This window comes from Elephas maximus, chromosome 21 (assembly GCF_024166365.1).
Source record: "Elephas maximus indicus isolate mEleMax1 chromosome 21, mEleMax1 primary haplotype, whole genome shotgun sequence".
Classification (NCBI taxonomy): Eukaryota; Metazoa; Chordata; class Mammalia; order Proboscidea; family Elephantidae; genus Elephas; species Elephas maximus.
Genome location: NC_064839.1, coordinates 43,147,442 through 43,167,157, shown reverse-complemented (window position 1 = coordinate 43,167,157; position 19,716 = coordinate 43,147,442). Strand labels below are relative to the sequence as shown.

Sequence of the window (19,716 nt, the reverse complement as noted above, 5' to 3'; positions counted from 1 at the left end):
GATTTTGTTTTAAAGTCTATTTTATCTGAGATTACTAATGCCAGTTCAGCTCTTGTTTTGGTTGCTGTTTGCTTGATGTGTTTTTTTCCCATCCTTTGATTTTTAATATATTTATGTCTTTGTTTCTAAGGTACACATCTTTTATGTCTTTGTTTCTAAGATACATCTCTTATAGACAGCACATTGATGGGTCCTGATTTTTTCTCCATTCTGTCACTGTTTATGGGTGCATTTAAGCCATTTGCGTTCAGTGTGATTATTGATATGTGTGTTTATTGCTCTCATTTTATAACCCTTTTGAATTCTTATAATAACGGTCTCATACAATATTTGTCCTTTTGCAACTGACTAATTCACTCAGCATAATGCCTTCGAGGTTCCTCCATGTTATGAAATGTTTCATGGATTCGTCATTGTTCTTTATTGATGCTTAGTATTCCATTGTATGAATATACCATAATTTATTTATCCATTCATCCGTTGATGGGTACGTTGGTTGCTTCCATCTTTTTGCTATTGTAAAAACAGTGCTGCAATGAATATGGGTGTGCATATATCTGTTTGTGTAAAGGGTCGTATTTCTCTGGGATATATTCCAAGCAGTGGGATTGCTGGATCATATGGTAGTTCTATTTCTAGCTTCTTAAGGAAGTGCCAAATCAATTTGCAAAGTGGTTGTAGCATTTTACATTCCCACCAGCAGTGTATAAGTGTTGCGTTCTCTCCACAGCCTCTCCAACATTTATTATTTTGTGTTCTTTGGATTAATGCCAGACTTATTGGAGTGAGGTGGAATCTCATTGTAGTTTTGATTTGCATTTCTCTAATGATGATGAGCATTTCCTCATGTGTCTGTTAGCAGCCTGAATATCTTCTTTAGTGAAGTTTCTGTTCATATCCTTTGCCCATTTTTTAATTGGATTATTTGTCTTTCAGTAATTGAGTTTTTGCAGCATCATGTAGATTTTAGAGATCAGGCGCTGACTGGAAATGTCATAGCTAAAAACTTTTTCCCAATCTGTAGGTAATCTTTTTACTCTTTTGGTGAAGTCTTTGGATGAGCATAGATGTTTCATTTTTAGGAGCTCCCAGTTGTCTAGTTTCTCTTCTGCATTGTTAGAAATGTTTAGTATTCTCTTTATGCCATGTATTCGGGCTCCTAGCATAGTCCATATTTTTTCTTCCATGATCTTTATCATTTTAGATTTTATATTTAGGTCTTTGATCCATTTTGAGTTAGTTTTTGTGTGTGGTGTGAGGTATGGGTCTTTTTCATTTTTTTGCAGATGGATATCCAGTTATGCTAGCACCATTTGTTAAAGAGGCTTTCTTTTCCCATTTAACTGACTTTTGGCTTTTGTTAAATATCAGCTGCTCATATGTGGATGGATTTATGTCCAAATTCTCAATTCTGTTCCATTGGTCTATGTATCTGTTGTTGTACCAGTACCAGGCTGTTTTGACTACTGTGGCGGTATAATAGGTTCTAAAATCAGGTAGTGTGAGGCCTCCCACTTTGTTCTTCTTTTTCAATAATGCTTTACTTATCCGGGGCCTCTTTCCTTTCCGTATGAAGTTGGTGATTTGTTTCATCTCATTAAAAAATGTCGTTGGAATTTAAATTGGAATTGCCTTGTATCTATAGGTCGCTTTTGGTAGAATAGACATTTTTACAATGTTAAGTCTTCCTATCCATGAGCAAGGTATGTTTTTCCACTTATGTAGCTCTCTTTTGGTTTCTTCCAGTAGTGTCTTATAGTTTTCTCTGTATAGATCTTTTATTTCTTTTGTAAGATTTATTCCCAAGTATTTTATCTTCTTGGATGCTACTGTAAATGGTATTGATTTGGTGATTTCCTCTTCGATGTTCTTTTTGTTGGTATAGAAAAGTCCAACTGATTTTTGTATATTTATCCTGTATCCTGATACTCTGCTGAACTTTTCTATTAGTTTCAGTAGTTTACTTGAGGATTCCTTAGGGTTTTCTGTGTATAAAATCATGTCATCTGCAAACAGAGATACTTTTACTTCTTCCTTACCAATCTGGATGCCCTTTATTTCTTTATCTAGCCTAATTGCTCTGGCTAGGACCTCCAGCACAATGCTGAATAAGGGCCGTGATAAAGGCCATCTTGTCTGGTTCCCGATCTCAAGTGGCATGCTTTTAGATTCTCTCCACTTATGATGATGTTGTCTGTTGGCTTTATATAAAAGCCCTTTATTATGTTGAGGAATTTTCCTTTTATTCCTATTTTGCTGAGAGTTTTTATCATGAATGGGTGTTGAACTTTGTCATGTGCCTTTTCTGCATCAATTGATAAGATCATGTGGTTCTTGTCTGTTATTTATATGATGGATTGCATTAATTTTTTTTCTAATGTCGAACCATCCCTGCATACCTGGTATGAATCCCACTTGGCCATGGTGAATTATTTTTTTGATATGTTGTTGAATTCTATTGGCTAGAATTTTGTTGAGGACTTTTACATCTAAGTTCATGAAGGATATAGGTCTGTTAATTTCTTTTTTTGTAGTGTTTACTTGGTTTTAGTATCAGGGATATGGTGGCTTCATAGAATGAGTTTGGGAGTATTCCATCCTTTTCTATGCTCTGAAATACCTTTAGTAGTAGTGGAGTTAACTCTTCTCTGAAAGTTTGGTGGAACTCTGAAGTGAAGCTGTCCGAAACAGGGCTTATTTTTTTTTGGGGGGGGGGAGAGTTTTTTGCTTACCTTTTCAATCTCTTCTTTTGTTATAGGTTTATTTAGGTGTTCTACCCTGTTTGTGTTAGTCTAGGTAGGTAGCGTGTTTCTAGGAATTCATCCATTTCTTCTAGGTTTTCAAATTTGTTAGAGTATAATTTTTTGTAGTAATCTGATATGGTTATTTTAGCTTCAGTTGGATCTGTTGTAATATCGCCCATCTCATTTCTTATCAGGTTATTTGCTTCTCCCTCCGTTTTTCTTCTGTCAGTTTGGCCAATGTTTTATTGATTTTGTTGATCTTTTCAAAGAACAAGCTTTTGGTCTTGTTAACTGTTTCAATTGTTTTTCTGTTTTGTATTTCATTTAATTCTGCTCTAATTTTTATTATTTGCTTTCTTCTGGTGCCTGAGGTTTTCTTTTGTTACTCTCTATTTGTTCTATTTGTTCAAGTTGTAGGGAAAATTCTTTGATTTGGGCGCTTTCTTCTTTTTGTATATGTGCATTTATTGATATAAATTGAACCTCTGAGCGCTGCTCTGTATATTAATCTTTTGTATTCTGCATCTGGCAATTCCAGATCTTCATCCAGAAGATCCCTTGATTCTTTGTTTTGAGGGCTTGTTGAAGTGATCATGGTCTGCTTCTTTATGTGATTTAATATTGACTCTTGTCTCCGAGCTATTTATAAGTTATCATATTAGTTTATTTTATATTTGCTTACTATATCCTAGCTTTTTGCTTTGTTTTGTTTTGATATGCCCAAATAGGTCAGTTGAGTGAGCTGGCTTGATTATTTTCACCTTTGATGCTCTGGCATCCTGTCACCAGATGGCTAGAGCTGTTATTGGGTGTATCAGCCTAGGAGTTCATTCACTTTTCTTGTATGGGTTCAGCTCAGGTGTCTAGGTAGCTGGTCATCAGGTGTGTGGTACAGGCTTTTTCCTTCAGTCTTAGAGGGGCAGGAGTGATTGGTGTAGGTGCTGGTGTCTGGTTGCAGCAGGAGGTCATTCCCTGAACAAGGCACAGGGCTGACAACTGTCCCCCGAGTGTGTTTGAGGAAAGCCCATCCCTGTTCCCTGGAGTGCACAGGTGGAAGGGTTCCGCAGACAGACCATGGGCACCCAGTGCTTTTGGATGTAAGGACTGAGAGGTAACAGTTATCCTTGGGCTCCTGTCACGGGTGGCTTGGTGACTTAAGTGGAGCCACCAGTCTTTAGGCCCCTGATGTGGGGAGGTGAGGACCCTGTTTAATAGGCAAAGCAGTGTCAAACATCAAACACCCACCTCTCCACCACACAGCTGACACAGTTTTAGTCTACCAGCAAGGGCCTATTGTCCTGAAATAAGCCCACACAGCTCCATGCAGTGGGGAAAGGTATTCAGAGTCCACAGACTGTTTATGCCTGGACAGGAGCCACTTCTGTCCTGAGCTCCCCAGGTTAGTGGAGCTGGAAAATTATCTTTTCCGCCAGTTGTGAATTTATTCTTTCTCTAAGGTCAGGAGAATGGCTCAGAATGCTCAGCAGAACCTATCTCCAAAAACCAACACCAAACCCAGTGCTGTCGAGTCGATTCCGACTCATAGCAACCCTATAGGACAGAGTAGAACTGCCCCATAGAGTTTCCAAGGAGCATCTGGAGGATTCAAACTGCCGACCCTTGCATTAGCAGCCATAGCACTTAACCACTACGCCACCAGGGTTTCCAGGGCCTATCTTAGGCCCAGGGAAATCAACAGCCACTGAAGCTGGCTTGGGGCTGGGAGACATGGTAAAATATATGCAAGTACTTAGCTTTTGCAGAGAGCGCAGTTCTCTGGTTCTGGAGGTGTGAGTAGGCTGTGCAGCTGGCTGTTTCTCCCTGAGGAAACCGTGGCCAAATGCTACTACCTGTCTGCCCCAGTCACTCCTGGGAATGGTGCCTGTGGGATCTTGGCGATTCAGGTCTGGCAACTCCTCTCTGCTTCTGAACTGTCTCTCCCTCCCCCTCTCATTCAGTCTGCTTTCTAACTTTGCCTTTGATGTTCAGGGCTTCTAGCTTGTCATAAATATAATTGTTTCACGTGTTTTTTTGGGTCTTTGTTGTAAGAGGGATCACTGGAAGCATCTGGCTACCCTGCCATCTTGGCCCCCCTCTTTTTTATTTTGATGGGTAGTATCTTAGTTATCTAGTGTGTTGTAACATAAGTACCACAAGTGGTTGGCTTTATCAAACAGAAATTTATTCTTTAACATTCCAGGAGGCTAGAAGTCCGAATTTAGGGTGCCAGCTCCAGGGGAATGCTTTCTCTGTCTGTCAACTCTGGAGGAAGGTCCTTGTAATCAATCTCCCTTTGGTGTAAGTGCTTCTCCATGCAGGAACCCTGGGTCCAAAGTATGCGCTCTGCTACCAGCACTGCTATCTGTACATATGTCCCTGTGGGTTCAAACCCTACTCCTGGTACCAAATTCTGTCTTGGTTATCTAGTGCTGCTGTAACAGATACCAAAAGTGGATGGCTTTAACAAAGAGAAATGTATTTTCTCACAGTTTAGAAGGCTAAAGTCCAAATTCAGGGTGCCAGCCTTAGAGGAAGGCTTTTGTTCTCTGTCGGTTCTGGGGGAAGGTCCTTGTTGTCAGTCTTCCCCTGTCGAGGAGCTTCTCAGCACAGGAATCTCAGGTCTAAAGGATGTGCTCTACTCCCAAAATTGCTTTCTTGATGGTATGAAGTTCCCTGTCTCTGCTTGCTTCTCTTTTTATATCTCAAAAGAAATCGGCTTAAAACACAACCTAATCTTGTAGAGTGAGTCCTCCCTCATTAACATAACTGTCGCTGATCCCACCTCATGAACATCATAGAGGTAGGGTTTACAACACACAGGAAAATCACTTCAGATGGCAAAATAGTGGACAGTCACACAATACTGGGATTCATGGCCTAGGCATGTTGACACACATTTTGGGGGGACACAATTCAATCCATAACAAGTAGATTTGTTAACTTTCTTTGTGGTTACCCAGAAATTTACCCCTATGTTCCTAAGTTTGAACTAGTCTTTTGTTACTTGATATCACCTTGACTTCCCCTGCATTTGAAAGTTTTATACCTGTATCGTTATTTATTCCCCTTTTTATTTTTCTCACATTGTTGTTGTTTATAGATAGATGTTTCTGGTTCCCTGTTGTAAATCTTTTGTTTTGTCCTTGGAAGTTCATTACTTAGGATGGCATCTGGCTGATGCTGTCCTGCATCCTAGATTCAGGTTGTCTGGTGTTTTTGGTTCTCTAACTGAAGGACTCCCATTAATAATTCTTGTAAGTTTGGTTTGGTTTTTATATATTTTCTTAATTTCTGCTTATCGGGAATTGTCCTAATTTTGTCCTTGTATCTGAGGAATAATTTGCAGGATATATTATTCTTCTTAGTTGGCAATTTTTTTCTTTCACGATTTTGTTAATGTCATTCCATTGCCTTCTTGCCTGCATGGTTTCTGATGAGTAATCAGAGTTTAGTCTTATCATTTTCCCTTTATATGTGACTTTTTGTTTTTCTTGAGCTGCTCTCAAGATTCTTCCTTTGTCTTTGGTTTTGGCAAGTGTGATTATATGTCTTGGTGATTTTCTTTGGAAGTCTATCCTATTTGCTGTTTGTTGAGCTCCTTGGATGGTCACCTCTTCACCTTTCATAATATTAGGGAAGTTTTCTGTCAGCAAATCTTCAATGATCCTCTCTGTATTTTCCATTTTCTTCCCGTTCTGGAACTCCAGTCACACAAATTTTTGCTCTTGATTGTACCCTATTTTGTTCTTAGGTTTTCTTCATTTTTTTTCTCTGATTTTTCCTCAAAGTGGTATCCATGGGTTTGTCTTCAATTTCACTTATCCTATCTTCCGTTGTTTCAAGTTTGCTCCTAAGACTTTCTATTGCATTGCCCATATTTGAAATTTGTTTATCTTTTGGATTTCTAATTGCTGTTTTTATATGATTTTGCTAATTTATTTTGACATTTTGTTCTTGTATTATTTTCCTAAATTCTTCCATTCCTTCATCTCTGTTTTCCCTGATTTGGTCTGTATTTTCCGTGATTTTGTCTGTTTTCTTTATTTAGTTTTTTCTGTGTTTTCCTTCGTCTCTTTCCTAGTCTTTTGGAGATCGCTGAATACCAGCTTTTGAATTCCCTATTGGGTAGTTCCAGAGCTCTTTCTTCTACTGGAAAGTCATTTGGTGTTTTATTTTGGTCGCTTATTGGAGCCATCCTGTAATGTTTTTAAATGTGTTTTGATATTGGTTTCTGTCTCCAGGACGTTTGGAATTATTTTCTTTATTTATGGTAGGTTTGTTTGTTTTGTCCTGCTTTTTTGTTTTATTTGGTTATGTCTGGGCAGGTGACCTGGGCATATTTTGTTGCTTGCTTGTCTTTGGGAGTGATATTTCTCACCACCATGTCCAGGTGGGCAGAACCAGTCACTCAGCTGTGGTGTAGCAGTGTAGGTCCAGTGGGGGGAGGGGCAGGGATGGGTCATTTGTTTGCAGCATGAACTGGGGCTGGTGAGACAGATCTGGGGGTGGCGCAGTGAGGCGGGGTCAGGGGTCCAGAGGTCCGCACTGGTCCCACACAGGGGTGTGGTGGTTGGTGACACAGGGCCAGATGGCAGCACTGGGCAGGATCTGCAGGTCCAGAGGTCCATGCTGGTGTTGCTCAGACATGGTGCTCAGCAGGCGGTACACAGAGTTACAAGGGAAGGGAAAGGTTGTGATGTGCAGAACTAGGTGGGAGGGAGAAAAAAAGGGCAGGAACAAAAGCAAAAATATGGTGGTATGGTAGAATCCGGCTGATTGGGGTAGGACAGACCTGGGGAAGCCGTGTGCCAGTGGCTCTCTAGGCAAGCAATGTGCCATGGCCTGTTGAGAAGGTGTGGAGGCGACATATGGGGCTAGGTGGGCAGAGAAAGGAAAGGAAGGAAGGGAAAGAAAGAAGAAACAAAAATATGGCATTGAGGGAACTGGCCATTGGGGGCAGGGTGGAATCGGGGTGGTGGTAAGCTGTTGTCTCTCTTACCAGGCAGCGTGGTACAGCCTGTTAGGAAGGGGTGGAGGTAGCACAAAGGGCTAGGTGGGAGGGAGATGGAAAAGAGAGAAAGGGAAAGAGGAAAAAAAAAAAAAAAACAGATGGCACTGCGGTAGCCAGCTGGCAGGGGCAAGGAAGACCTGGGGCAGCAGTGAGCCAGTGTCTCTCCATTCGAGTGACTGTGGCCCATTGGAGAGCTGCAGAGGCGAAGTACAAGGAAGAAGGGTGAGGGGTGGGAAAGCGTGTATCTCTCATTACTGAGTGCTCTGTCTCCTGTTGGGAGCTCTGTGAAGTTGCCTTCCCATACTCCCTTGTCAAGGGTCATTACTGGCTGTGCTCCAAGAAGGCAAAGCTGTGCCACGTTAGCTGGCAGAGCACTTCTACTCCATAGCTCTCCTCATTCTCTGTTCTCTGTCAGTTTCTTCTTCCATTTGGTGCTTGATCTAGTTCTTTGCCCCTTTTTTGATGCTTTGATTTCCAGGATTGTATTTTTTTTTTTATCTGTTTTACTTAGCTTTTCAGGTCTTTGATGCAGAAGGATGGCATGGTGCTTCTGTCTATAGCACCATGTTGGCTCCACCTCCTGTCCTCAAATATCTTTTATTACATGTGCAAGAAATTCATGAATCGTATCTTTTCAAGTCTTATAGCCTAGTTTACTGTCCTGGTTATTTTCCTCAGTAAACTGAAAGAACACATATGCTACTTTCTAGAATTTTAGGTATAATTAAAAATTTTAATCAAAAACACTATTAGTAAAAGGCCTGACTTCTCTGTCCTTTCTCAGCCTCTTTTCTTTGTTTCCTAAAATAATCGAATACAATAATTAGAACAATAATAAGCATGTATCTGGTGTTTTGTGTTTGCCGAGCACTGTTCTTAGTGCTTTAGAAGTATTAACTCATGTAATTCTCTAACAATTCTCTAGGGGAGGTGCTCTTATTATTCCCATTTTACAGATCAGGGAGCTGAGTATCAGAGGCATAGAAGGAGCACCCAGCCATTGCAGAATTGAAAACATGTTGTGACTCATATTAGCTTCATGTTCCTCTCTCTCACCAGGCTGTGAGCAACTTGGAAATATTGACAATATCTCTGATTATTTTTGGATTGAGTGCATTAACAGTTTTTAAAAAATATATCAGTGTGTATATAAACCTGGAAAACATAAATCCCCTTTTAAATCATGTGTTTATTGTGAGTCCCATTGATAGAAATGTTGGTATCAATGAGTGGGTGGAAAATGCCAGGTCTTTGCTGAAATACACATTTTTGTTTTTCCCCCAAAGTTTTTCCTTTGACAGGAACATGAATCCTGAATACACATTCCTTTTCAAAGTATATGTCCATGTTTAAGGGCCTGTCCATTTGTCTACTAAACCATCTCTACATGTGCTACTGATAAACTTCAACGTAGCAAAACTCAGTTCTTAGAATCATGTATGTTATAGAAAACTGAGGATGTTATCAGTGTTAGTCTGCTCTCTGGACATAATGTATGTTATAGAGAATCGAGGATGTTATCAGAGTTGTTTTGCTGTCTTGGCATAGTAACATTAGAGTTTTCTCCTTAGCATGGTCAGTGGTCCAGATAGTTCCATCTGCTCTTATGGGTCTAAATAGTTCCTTCTACTCTCATGAAAGACCTGGTGAACAATTTTGTGATATATTCCCAAGACCCTAATTTTCTTTTTAAAAGCTACCAGGATTATTTTTTATGTTAATATTTACTGAACAGTTCACCACTTGCACTGTGCATAATAAATATTAAACTTATTTGATCATTGAAAAACCCAGAGTTAGGAATACTGTTTCCATTTCACAGATGGAAAGAACAAACAGAAGTTCAGAGTGCTTGAGCCCAGCTAGCAAGCATTAGTGCTTAACTTTTACCATTATGCTGTTCCATTTTTATGTTGAGCCTTTCCTTTGGCTCTTTGTCTTTTGGTCATTCCGTTTTATTTCTGTTAGCAACTTTGGTTGCTTCTTCACAAAATGCTAAAATAAATTCACATTGTTGCCTTTTTCTTAATTAAAGCTTTTCTTAGCCTTTCTTTACTTCTTTATAGTCTTTCCTTTCTCTGATACTTCTTTCTCTCCTCCCCCAGCCTCTGGACCACTGACTTGTGTTTCACGCTGACTTCACTTCCTTAAGCTTTTCAGTTATTATAGACTGAAATTTCTCTTCTGAGATGTCCTCATACGTGTTGGGCAACAAATCAGTTATTCATTCTTTAGTGTTGTTTGGACAAAATAAACATTATTTTTAAAAATAATGTGACAGCTTTACTGAAGTAACAGATTTTTTCTTTCTTTTTTTAGTTATGGAGATAGGTTTAAAAAAATATGAAAAGTAATAGGATTGTTGCTAACCACAAGGTATGTCCTTGTCAATATTTTTCCAGCCAGCCTAATGGGGGCCACATTGTTGTATCAATCAGCCGATCTTCCCTAAAAATAGAAATAAGATAATTAATGGTACTGCCCACAGTTTTCTTTAAAATATATGTATATGTATATATATATATATATATAATTTCAAGACACTTCTTTAAGATTGACTTGTATTTTTCTATTTGAGGCTCTGGTTTGGTTACAGAAAACATCATTAATCCATTGCGTGTTTCATTTATTATTATTCAATAAGTATACGTACTGGGATACAAGTCACTTAAAATAAGGTCCTTGCTTTCAAGGAACTTATGGCCTCCTGGTTTTCATTGTTTTTTGAGACTGTTCACACTGAACTATTAAAGATGAGTTATGCACACATTGTAGTTAGTTGCCATTGAGTTGACTGGGACTCATGGCAACCCCATACACAACAGTAAAACATTGTCTAGTCCTGTGCTATCTTCACAATTGCTAGTATGCTCAAGTGCATTGTTGTGGCCACTGTGTATTTTGACCTTCTAACCAAGGGGGCTCATCTTCCAGCACTGTATTGGACAGTATTCTATTGTGATCTATAGGGTTCTCAGTGGCTGATTTTCAGAAATAGATCTCCAGACCTTTCTTCCTAGTGTAAGCCTGGAAGCTCTGCTAAAACCTGTCCACCATGCGTGGCCCTACTTATATTTGAAATACCAGTGGCATACCCCAGCATTATAGCAACATGCAAGCCACCACAGTACGACAAACTGACAGGTGGTGGTGTGTACACATACTAGCACTTAATTCATCAAATATTTCTGGCATATTCAGTCTCCACTTTTCTGTTAACTCTAAAACTGGAATTGAAATATGACCGTTAGTGAGGGCTTTTTAAAGGAAAATGAGGCAAATTTCATGAAGTGTGATTTATACCTGAGGTGAGTCCTTTGAGAATTATTTTAGACATTGAAATCTAAAATAGGAAACAAACAACTGCCAATATGTAAAACTTACAGTCTTTTATATTTCATGTTTGTTTCCTTCAAAACAGATGGACATAAAGCAAATAAACTGTGGTTTGAGATTATTTGAAAGTAGAGGGATAATTTTAAATAGGCTAGTGAATACGGCTTCTTCTTTTAAACATAAAATGATGAAATATGATCCAGACAGAATATCGACTCTTTGTCAGTATTCATTAATTTTTAAACTTAGAATATAAATTGGATGACTGTGTTTCTATATTTTTCAAATCGGAAAATATGGAGGCAATACTAATAATGTGGGAAGAATCACTGAGAGCCTATCCTTTAGTGCACACAGTCCAGTAGGGGGCACTGCCCAGCTTTATACCTCTTGTTTTATTGACTCTGCTAAGGCATTCAGCTGTGTGGATTGGAACAAATTATGGGTAACATTGCAGGAATGGGCATTCTGGAACACTTAATTGTGCTCATGAGGAATCTGTATGTAGATCAAGAGGCAGTTGTTTGAACAGAACAAAGGGATACTGCATGGTTTAAAGTCAGAAAAGGTGTGCGTCAGGGTTGTGTTTTTCACCATACCTATTCAATCTGTATGCTAAGCAAATAATCCAAGGAGCTGGACTGTATGAAGAAGAACGGAGCATCAGGATTGGAGGAAGACTCATTAACAACCTGTGTTATGCAGATGACATAACCTTGCTTGCTGAAAGTGAAGAGGACTTGAAGTACTTACTAATGAAGATCAAAAACCACAGCCTTCAGTATGGATTGCACCTCAACATAAAGAAAACAAAAATCCTCACAATTGGACCAATGAGCACCATCATGATAAATGGAGAAAAGATTGAAGTTGTCAAAGATTTCATTTTACTTGGATCCACAATCAACAGCCATGGAAGCAGCAGTCGAGAAATCAAAAGATGCATTGCATTGGGTAAATCTGCTGCAAAGGACCCCTTTAAAGTGTTGAAGAGCAGAGATATCACTTTGAGGACTAAGGTGTGCCTGACCCAAGCCATGGTGTTTTCAATCATCTCATGTGTATGTGAAAGCTGGACAATGAATAAGGAAGACCAAAGAAGAATTGACACCTTTGAATTGTGGTTCTGGTAAAGAATATTGAATATACCATGGACTGCCAAAAGAATGAAGAAATCTCCCTTGGAACAAGTATAACCAGAATGGTCTTCAGAAGCTAGGATGGTGAGACTGTGTCTCATGTACTTTGGACATGTTGTCAGGGAGTATCAGTCCCTGGAGAACGGCATCATGCTTGGTAAAGCAGAGGATCAGCAGAAAAGAGGACGACCCTCAATGAGATGGATAAACACAGTGGCTGCAACAACGAGCTCAAGCATAGCAACAATTGTGAGGGTGGCACAGGACCAGGCAGTGTTTGGTTCTGTTGTGCATAGGGTTGCTATGAGTTGGAAACAACTCAGCGGCACCTAACAATAACAACAACACCCTTCAGCACACACAGTCCAGGAGGGGGCACTGCCCAGCTCTTTAGCTCTTGCTTCCTTTGTCTATGGAGGCAAAGGAGTTTCCCTGGGTGGAGAGTTGGGGCAGCTCATTCACCATTATTCAATTTATTGCACCCATCCCTCAGTACACTTGAGGCCTTTCCTATCCTCTATCCCGGGGCGGGGGGGGGCTTTAACCTAAGCCACAGCCACAGCCACAGCCACACTTCATCCCCTTCTTAACAGGCCACTAGATCTCTTTGCTCTACACTCTGCCCTCATTAGCTTTTTCCCTCCTTAGGTCTGAGCTGGAATCAACTCCATGGCAACAGGTTTGTTTGTTTTGTTTGTTTAGGAAACCCTGGTGGCGTAGTGGTTAAGTGCTATGGCTGCTAACCAAAGGGTCCGCAGTTCAAATCCGCCAGGTGCTCCTTGGAAACTCTATGGGGCAGTTCTACTCTGTCCTATAGGGTCATTATTAGTTGGAATTGATGCGAGGGCACTGGGTTTGGTGGATTTGGTTTTAGGCCTGAGTGGTTAGTCTCTTCGTTCCATCAAAGCTTCACTGGCATGAACTGAGAAAGGGCTTCTCCTCTCAATGAAAATCCCCATCCTCCCAAAGGAGATTTATGAACACCCACTCTAGAATTAGTTTCCCCATTTCCTCACCGTTTCTGTTATTTTCTCTTATAAAATCTAATTACTTTTCTTCCTACCTACACAAAGGAATATTTTATTCCTCTTTGTGATATTTACTTGTTTAGTTCTTGCTTCCTCCATTTGAGGAGAAGCCACATGAGACCACAGATCTGTCTTCTTCATCACTATTTAGCCAGAACATTGCATGTGTTTAGTAACTCAAAATGTTTCACACGCTCTACAAATAAATAAAGTGATAGCTTCTTTTGGATGCACTGGGCTTATATTTTGGAACTATGAAATAAATTCATTTGGCTAGTTTCCAATGCTCTCCACCAAATTAAAACATAAAAGAATATTTTTTCCTTAACGTTTATCACTGTAAATTCTTGTTTTACTACAAAGACTTATTCTAAATTTTTGTCCTTGTTACTCTGAACTGAAAAATAGGGGTGTGTGTGAGCCCAATGCCCTTGTCTTAACATAGGATGACAATTATTTTTATTGCTTTTTCAATACAGAACTTTTCATCGTGCCTTTGAGTTGCCTACAGTTTTCATGAAATAGGGAGAAAAGAGAAAGCTTCCAAACCGGTCAGTCCAGTTAAAGCACTTAAGTGGCTTAAGCCTTTGATATTAGTTGAACCCAGTAAGGAAGTTAGGCTGGAGGGCTTTAATGGATAATTCACTATTTTCTCCCCCTTTAACTGTTCACTCTGCCCACTGGAGACTCTAAATGGTGTTCTTTGTCTGAATGGCACTTGGACACAGTGAGGATACTGGGGAGGCAGGGGCTTAGACTAGAGGGCCCTGGTCGGGAAGTGTGGGATTGAATTTTATCTGTGCTTCCAATTGGAATTTTCTTCACAGGGTAGTTATGAGGTTTAAATAAAGCATTTCACACTTGAAACATAAAAAAAAGTTAGTTTTTTTCTTAAATTGTACTTTAGATGAAGGTTTACCAAAAACAAACAAACAAAACTAGCTTTCCATTAAACAATTAGTATACATGTTGTTTTGTGATACTGGTTACCAACCCCATGACATATCAATAGTCTCCTTTCTCGACTTTGGGTTCCCAATCACTAGCTTTCTTGTCCCATCCTGCCTCCTAGTTCTTGCCCCTGGGCTGGTATGCTCCTTTAGTCTCGTTTTGTTTTATGGGCCTGTCCAGTCTTTCGCTGAAGGGTGAACCTCAGGAGTGACTTCATTACTGAGCTAAAAGGGTGTCTGGGGGGCCATACTCTCAGTGTTTCTGCAGTCTCTGTCAGGCCAGTAAGTCTGATCTTTTTTTGTGAGTTAGAATTTTGTTCTACATTTTTCTCCAGCTCCGTCTGGGACCCTCTCTTGTGATCCCTGTCAGAGCAGTCAGTGGTGGTAGCCAGGCACCATCTAGTTGTGCTGGACTCAGTCTGGTGAAGGCTGTGGTAGTTGTGGTCCATCAGTCCTTTGGACAAATCTTCCCCTTGTGTCTTTGGTTTTCTTCATTCTCCCTTGCTCCTGATGTGTTAAGACCAATGGAGTATCCTAGATGGCTGCTCACAGGCTTTTATGACTCCAGATGCTACTCACCAAAGTAGAATGTAGAACATTTTCTTTATAAATCATGTTATGCCAACTGAGCTAGATGTTTCCCAAGACCATGGTCCCTACGAGGTTTTTTTTTTTTTTTTTACGGTCTGAAACTCATCACTTCCCAGCTCTGGTTTCTCCCACTGTCAAGGGAGGGTGTATTAGCATGCCCTCCCCTCTAAGATTCTTCAGTTCATTTATTTATAAATATATGTAGAAATAAATATTCATCTGGTGATAGCATGTGCCAGACATCATGGGTACACATGCTCTCCTGCTGTCACAGAGTATACCTCGTATTTGTATGGAGGGGTGATGGAGAGGGATGACAGATAAAGCACTTGATGCATTTAATACATTTGATGTTTGTTTCTTCATAACAGATGGACATAAACCAAATAAACTGTGGATTGAGATTTTTTTAAATAGGGTGGTGAGTATGGCTTCTCTGAGGACACTGAGTCTAAGCAGGGATGTAAATGATGAACACCCGCAAGCCAAGAAGTAGATGAGAGAAGATTTCAGGTGCAAGGAAAAATGTGGGCAAATACCCTGAAGTGTGAAAGGACTCACTAGGTTCAAGAATTGAAAGAAGCATCCTGTTTAAAATGGAGTGAAGGGGATGAAGAGAATGGGAAGATTGTGTTGGGGTTTGTAGGCTAGGAAGAGTGGTTTGGACTTGAGGTTAACACCACCCCTCCAAAACAAAAAAACCCACCCAGTTGCCATTGAGTAGATTCTGACTCATGGGGTCCCCATGTGTGTCGAAGTAGACCTCTACTCCATAGGGTTTTCAATGGCTGATTTGATGGAATATCTTTGTTTTTACCTACCTACAATATTGGCTCCTCAAGGATGGGCCTGTTTTTATATTCATCACTGTCTAGTGCTTACCACGGTGCCTGCCTCATCACAGATACAGAGGGACTCAGGGTGTCACTTGGCTCAGTCCTTCCAGCCATAAACATCAAGATGACAGTCCAGAACTATGGTTAAGAGCATTGCCTCTGAAGATTGAGAGCCCTGGGTGCCAATTCCAGCTTTTCCATTTACTGTCTTAGTCTCAGTTTTCTCATCTGTGAAATGGGAGTTACAATAGCAGCAATTTCTAATTGGGCAGATAAAATGAGATGACACATGCCCAGTAGTTAGCACAGTGCCTGCACATAGAAAATGTTCAATAAACGGTTGTTGAAAATTAACACATATAAAAGAGATGCATGGAATAATTAATGTTTTCTTTATTTGGCTTTTTAGTCAGGTTTCATAAGGACAGGAAAAAGTGAATTTCTCATCTCACCGTTACCTCAACTACTAGCCCAGGAACACAACTACGGCTCACCCTCCGGCCACCATCCTCATGTTCTCTACAAAAGGACGGCAGAGGAGAAGGTGCGGGGGTACCACATCTACCCCAGCTCCAGTCAGAATTATCCTGGTCACCCCACAAGTCGCACTCCCTATGCGCCTCAGGGACAAGAAAGAGATTATCACCATCGAAGGTTGCAAAAGCAGCACTTTTGTGGACGACGCAAGAAATGTATGTAAGGAAACTTTTTCTTCTGTTCTTTCAGGTTTTCTTGAGTGCTGTTGTGCCCTTGAAAAAAAAGTGCCCACTCTTCCAATCCATTTACTTCTGATGAAAGAAAATCAGAGGTAAAATCCTAGGTGCGGTTGGGTGTTCCTTCTGAGGATGCAAAGGAGAAGCTTCCCATGAAACAACGTAGGCACCTGAGGAGAGGCGAGGGTGATACACAGGGACCTTGGGACATAATTTGTGACCTGGACACAATTTCTACATTTTTAAGACCAGCAATGTCCAATAGGAATATAAAATGAGTCCCACATGGAATTTGAAATTTCTAGCAGGAATTTTAAATTTTTTAGTAGCTACATTAAAAAAAACGCTTTTAAAAAATGAAATTAATTTTAATAATACATTTTAATATCCAAAATATTATTCTTTCAACATGTAATCAATGTAATGAATTATTAACACAATATTTTACATTATTTTTTCATACCAAGTTTCTAAAATCCAGGATTTATTTTACACTTCCAGCGCATTTCCGTTAGATGCTAAATTTTCATTGTGAATACTTGATCTGTATTTAGGTTTCATAAAATTTATGGTTGAGAAAGTAGATTTACACACGCAAGTTGCTCCAAACATGCTTTAAAAGCTTTTTCAATAACTGAATCAGGTATTGGTTTTTAAATTGAAATGAAGTAAAATTAAAAATTCTGTTCCTCAGTTGCTCTAACCACATTTTAACAGCCTAATAGCCATGTGTGGCAAGTGGCTACCATATTGGACAGTGCAGCCAGGTGATACTTTTACCTGTGGAGAAGAGGAGCCAGCATCATTGAACTATTAATTAGGAACAATAATGAAAAATAATGTTTCTACTGTTTTTAATTGTTTTGGGGTTTGTATTATATGTTATTGAAATAATCCTCTTTAAGGAACATCCATTTAGCATATATCTATATAAGTTATACTTTAGCTACATAATATGATAGTAATAATAAGTAATGATATTCATAGTGGTAATGATATGCATTTGATACAGGTTATCAAAGCTGTTCTTAGCACAACCTTATTAGTGGATATTATGCCCTTTTTATGGATGAGGCAACTGAGACTGAGTCACAGAGCTGAGAAGTGGCCAACCTGAGTTTTTGAATCTAACTCTATGATTTGATCATGTAATTTCACTCAGTGCAGGGCTGACTTCACTGTTACGGCTGTACCAACTGTTAAAGTATTGACTATTTCTATACTAGTTATTAAATTGTTACTGTTCTGAGTTTCCCAAATGCCCCCTTCACTGTTGCCTCCAGTCCTTTCCCAGGAAGCCTGGGGCTTGTCACTATCCATTAACTAAAGGGGTCATGCTTGGCCCAACAAGCACCTCCAGGGATCTGCCTAGGGACTGTGGCCAGTATCACTCAGTTAGATTGGTGCCTATGACTTACTGGTTATAAAAAAATGTTTAATATAATTTTAATATCACCCCTAAATATGCTGTTTCCCCAGTAACTAAATCACTATTAGGGTCAAAGAGTCTTTAATGACCACTTACCGCATGCTATTAAAGTTTGTAGTAGATAAAGCAAAAGTATAAGGCATGGGCAATGTTTTATAGGAGCTTACGTTTTATTTAGAAAATAATATGTAAAGTGTTATCATGAATTCAGATTCATATTATATCTATTTGCCCAATTTGGGGGCACTAACATTTTTTTTAACATAAAATTAGCTTTTCTAGTTTTAAAAACTCTTTCCACAAAAATTGATATTTGTTTACAAGCTGTACCAACTAGAATTGTTGCTTATAGCTTGTTTTCTTTTGCTCTTTAGAGCATTTTTTGAGTTATTGAATCTATCTACCCATACATACATCCCTGTTCATTCATTCATCCATCCATCCAACCACTGAATAAATCTTTCTTGACCCTACTATGTACAAAGCATGATGGCAGGCACTGAGGATGTCACTTGCCAATGGATTAATTAAGTGTTTGTTACATAGTTTCTCTCCTCCCCTTCTTTCAGTTTCTCTCTCAGTCTATCTCACTCAGGTGTTGTCTACTGATATCCTTTCCAAATGCTCTTGTGTTCATTGCAGACGCTCCTAAGCCTCCCACAGAGGACACCTATCTCCGGTTTGATGAATACGGGAGCTCAGGGCGGCCCAGACGATCAGCTGGAAAGTCGCAGAAGGGCCTAAATGTGGAAACTCTAGTGGTAGCAGACAAGAAAATGGTGGATAAGCACGGCAAAGGAAATGTAACCACGTACATTCTCACAGTAATGAACATGGTAAGGGAGATTGTCATTACTACCATCTTTCTGGCTCTCCAAAGGAGCTAAAATCATAGAATCCCCTTACACGGATTGAACAGCAAGTATAGCCACATGATGTTATTGGGAAGAAAGAGAAAAAAAAGTTGAGTTTTAAGGAAATTGGTGCCATATATACATGTATTTGGTGAAATTGAAGCCCACGTACCTGTAAATATGTCTGATTGATTCCCTCTACATAGTTTTGGAAAATCTGAGAGTCTGTTCATTTTATTTTACTTTTAATTGTCTTAACAGGTTTCCAGCCTATTTAAAGATGGGACCATTGGAAGTGACATAAATATTGTTGTGGTGAGCCTCATTCTTCTGGAACAAGAACCTGTAGGTGGCGAACTTCATTTATTTCTTCATTTATTCTGTCATTCAGGATGCATTTATTGAGCACCTACTATGTGTCAGTCCCTATAGTAGTCATTAGAAATTCAAATCTGAAAATATTCGAACTCTGGCCTCAAGGAAAATACAACCTAATAGAGCTGTGTAAACAAATAACTGAAACACTACAAAATAATTATGGGTGTATATATACATATATATGCATACACACACACACACATACATATATATATATATATATATATATATAAAACCCGTTGCTGTTGAGTTGATTCCTACTCATAGTGACCCTACAGGACAGAGTAGAACTGCCCTACAAGGTTTCTAAGGAGTGACTGGTGGATTCGAACTGCTGTAGCTCTTTACCACTACACCACCAGGGCTCCAATATGTATAAAAAACACACACACAAAAACATACATACATATGAATATCTATTTATGCATAAAACTAAATGCGTGTATATAATATAAATGCAAATATAAATAGTACATGATAAAAGGAAAGTATAAATATTATGTAGTCTTCATAAAGAAAATGCATTTGGCCATAGATTTAAGGGTTAGTTGGATTTTTCAAGTTGGCTCTGCTGGGTAATTGCAGGTCAATGCAGAAAGATATTTTGAAAATATACTGAAATAAGTCATCAGCAAATTCTTGTTGTAAACCCTGCTGTATCCCCAGATCCATTTTAGGTACTCCAGAGAATAAACAAAGACTATTTA

The 19,716-nt window shown here is 39.3% G+C and overlaps 1 protein-coding gene across 1 annotated transcript in view; it reads left to right on the top strand.

Annotated features, from left to right (window-relative positions):
- The window catches only part of ADAMTS18 (ADAM metallopeptidase with thrombospondin type 1 motif 18), a 173,175-nt gene that overhangs the window by 76,768 nt on the left and 76,691 nt on the right, over nt 1-19,716 (top strand). The window contains exons 4-6 of the mRNA XM_049864133.1: nt 16,045-16,327; nt 18,420-18,613; nt 18,893-18,976. Of these exons, the coding sequence (XP_049720090.1) occupies nt 16,045-16,327; nt 18,420-18,613; nt 18,893-18,976 (561 nt within the window). The remainder of the gene's footprint in view (nt 1-16,044; nt 16,328-18,419; nt 18,614-18,892; nt 18,977-19,716) is intronic.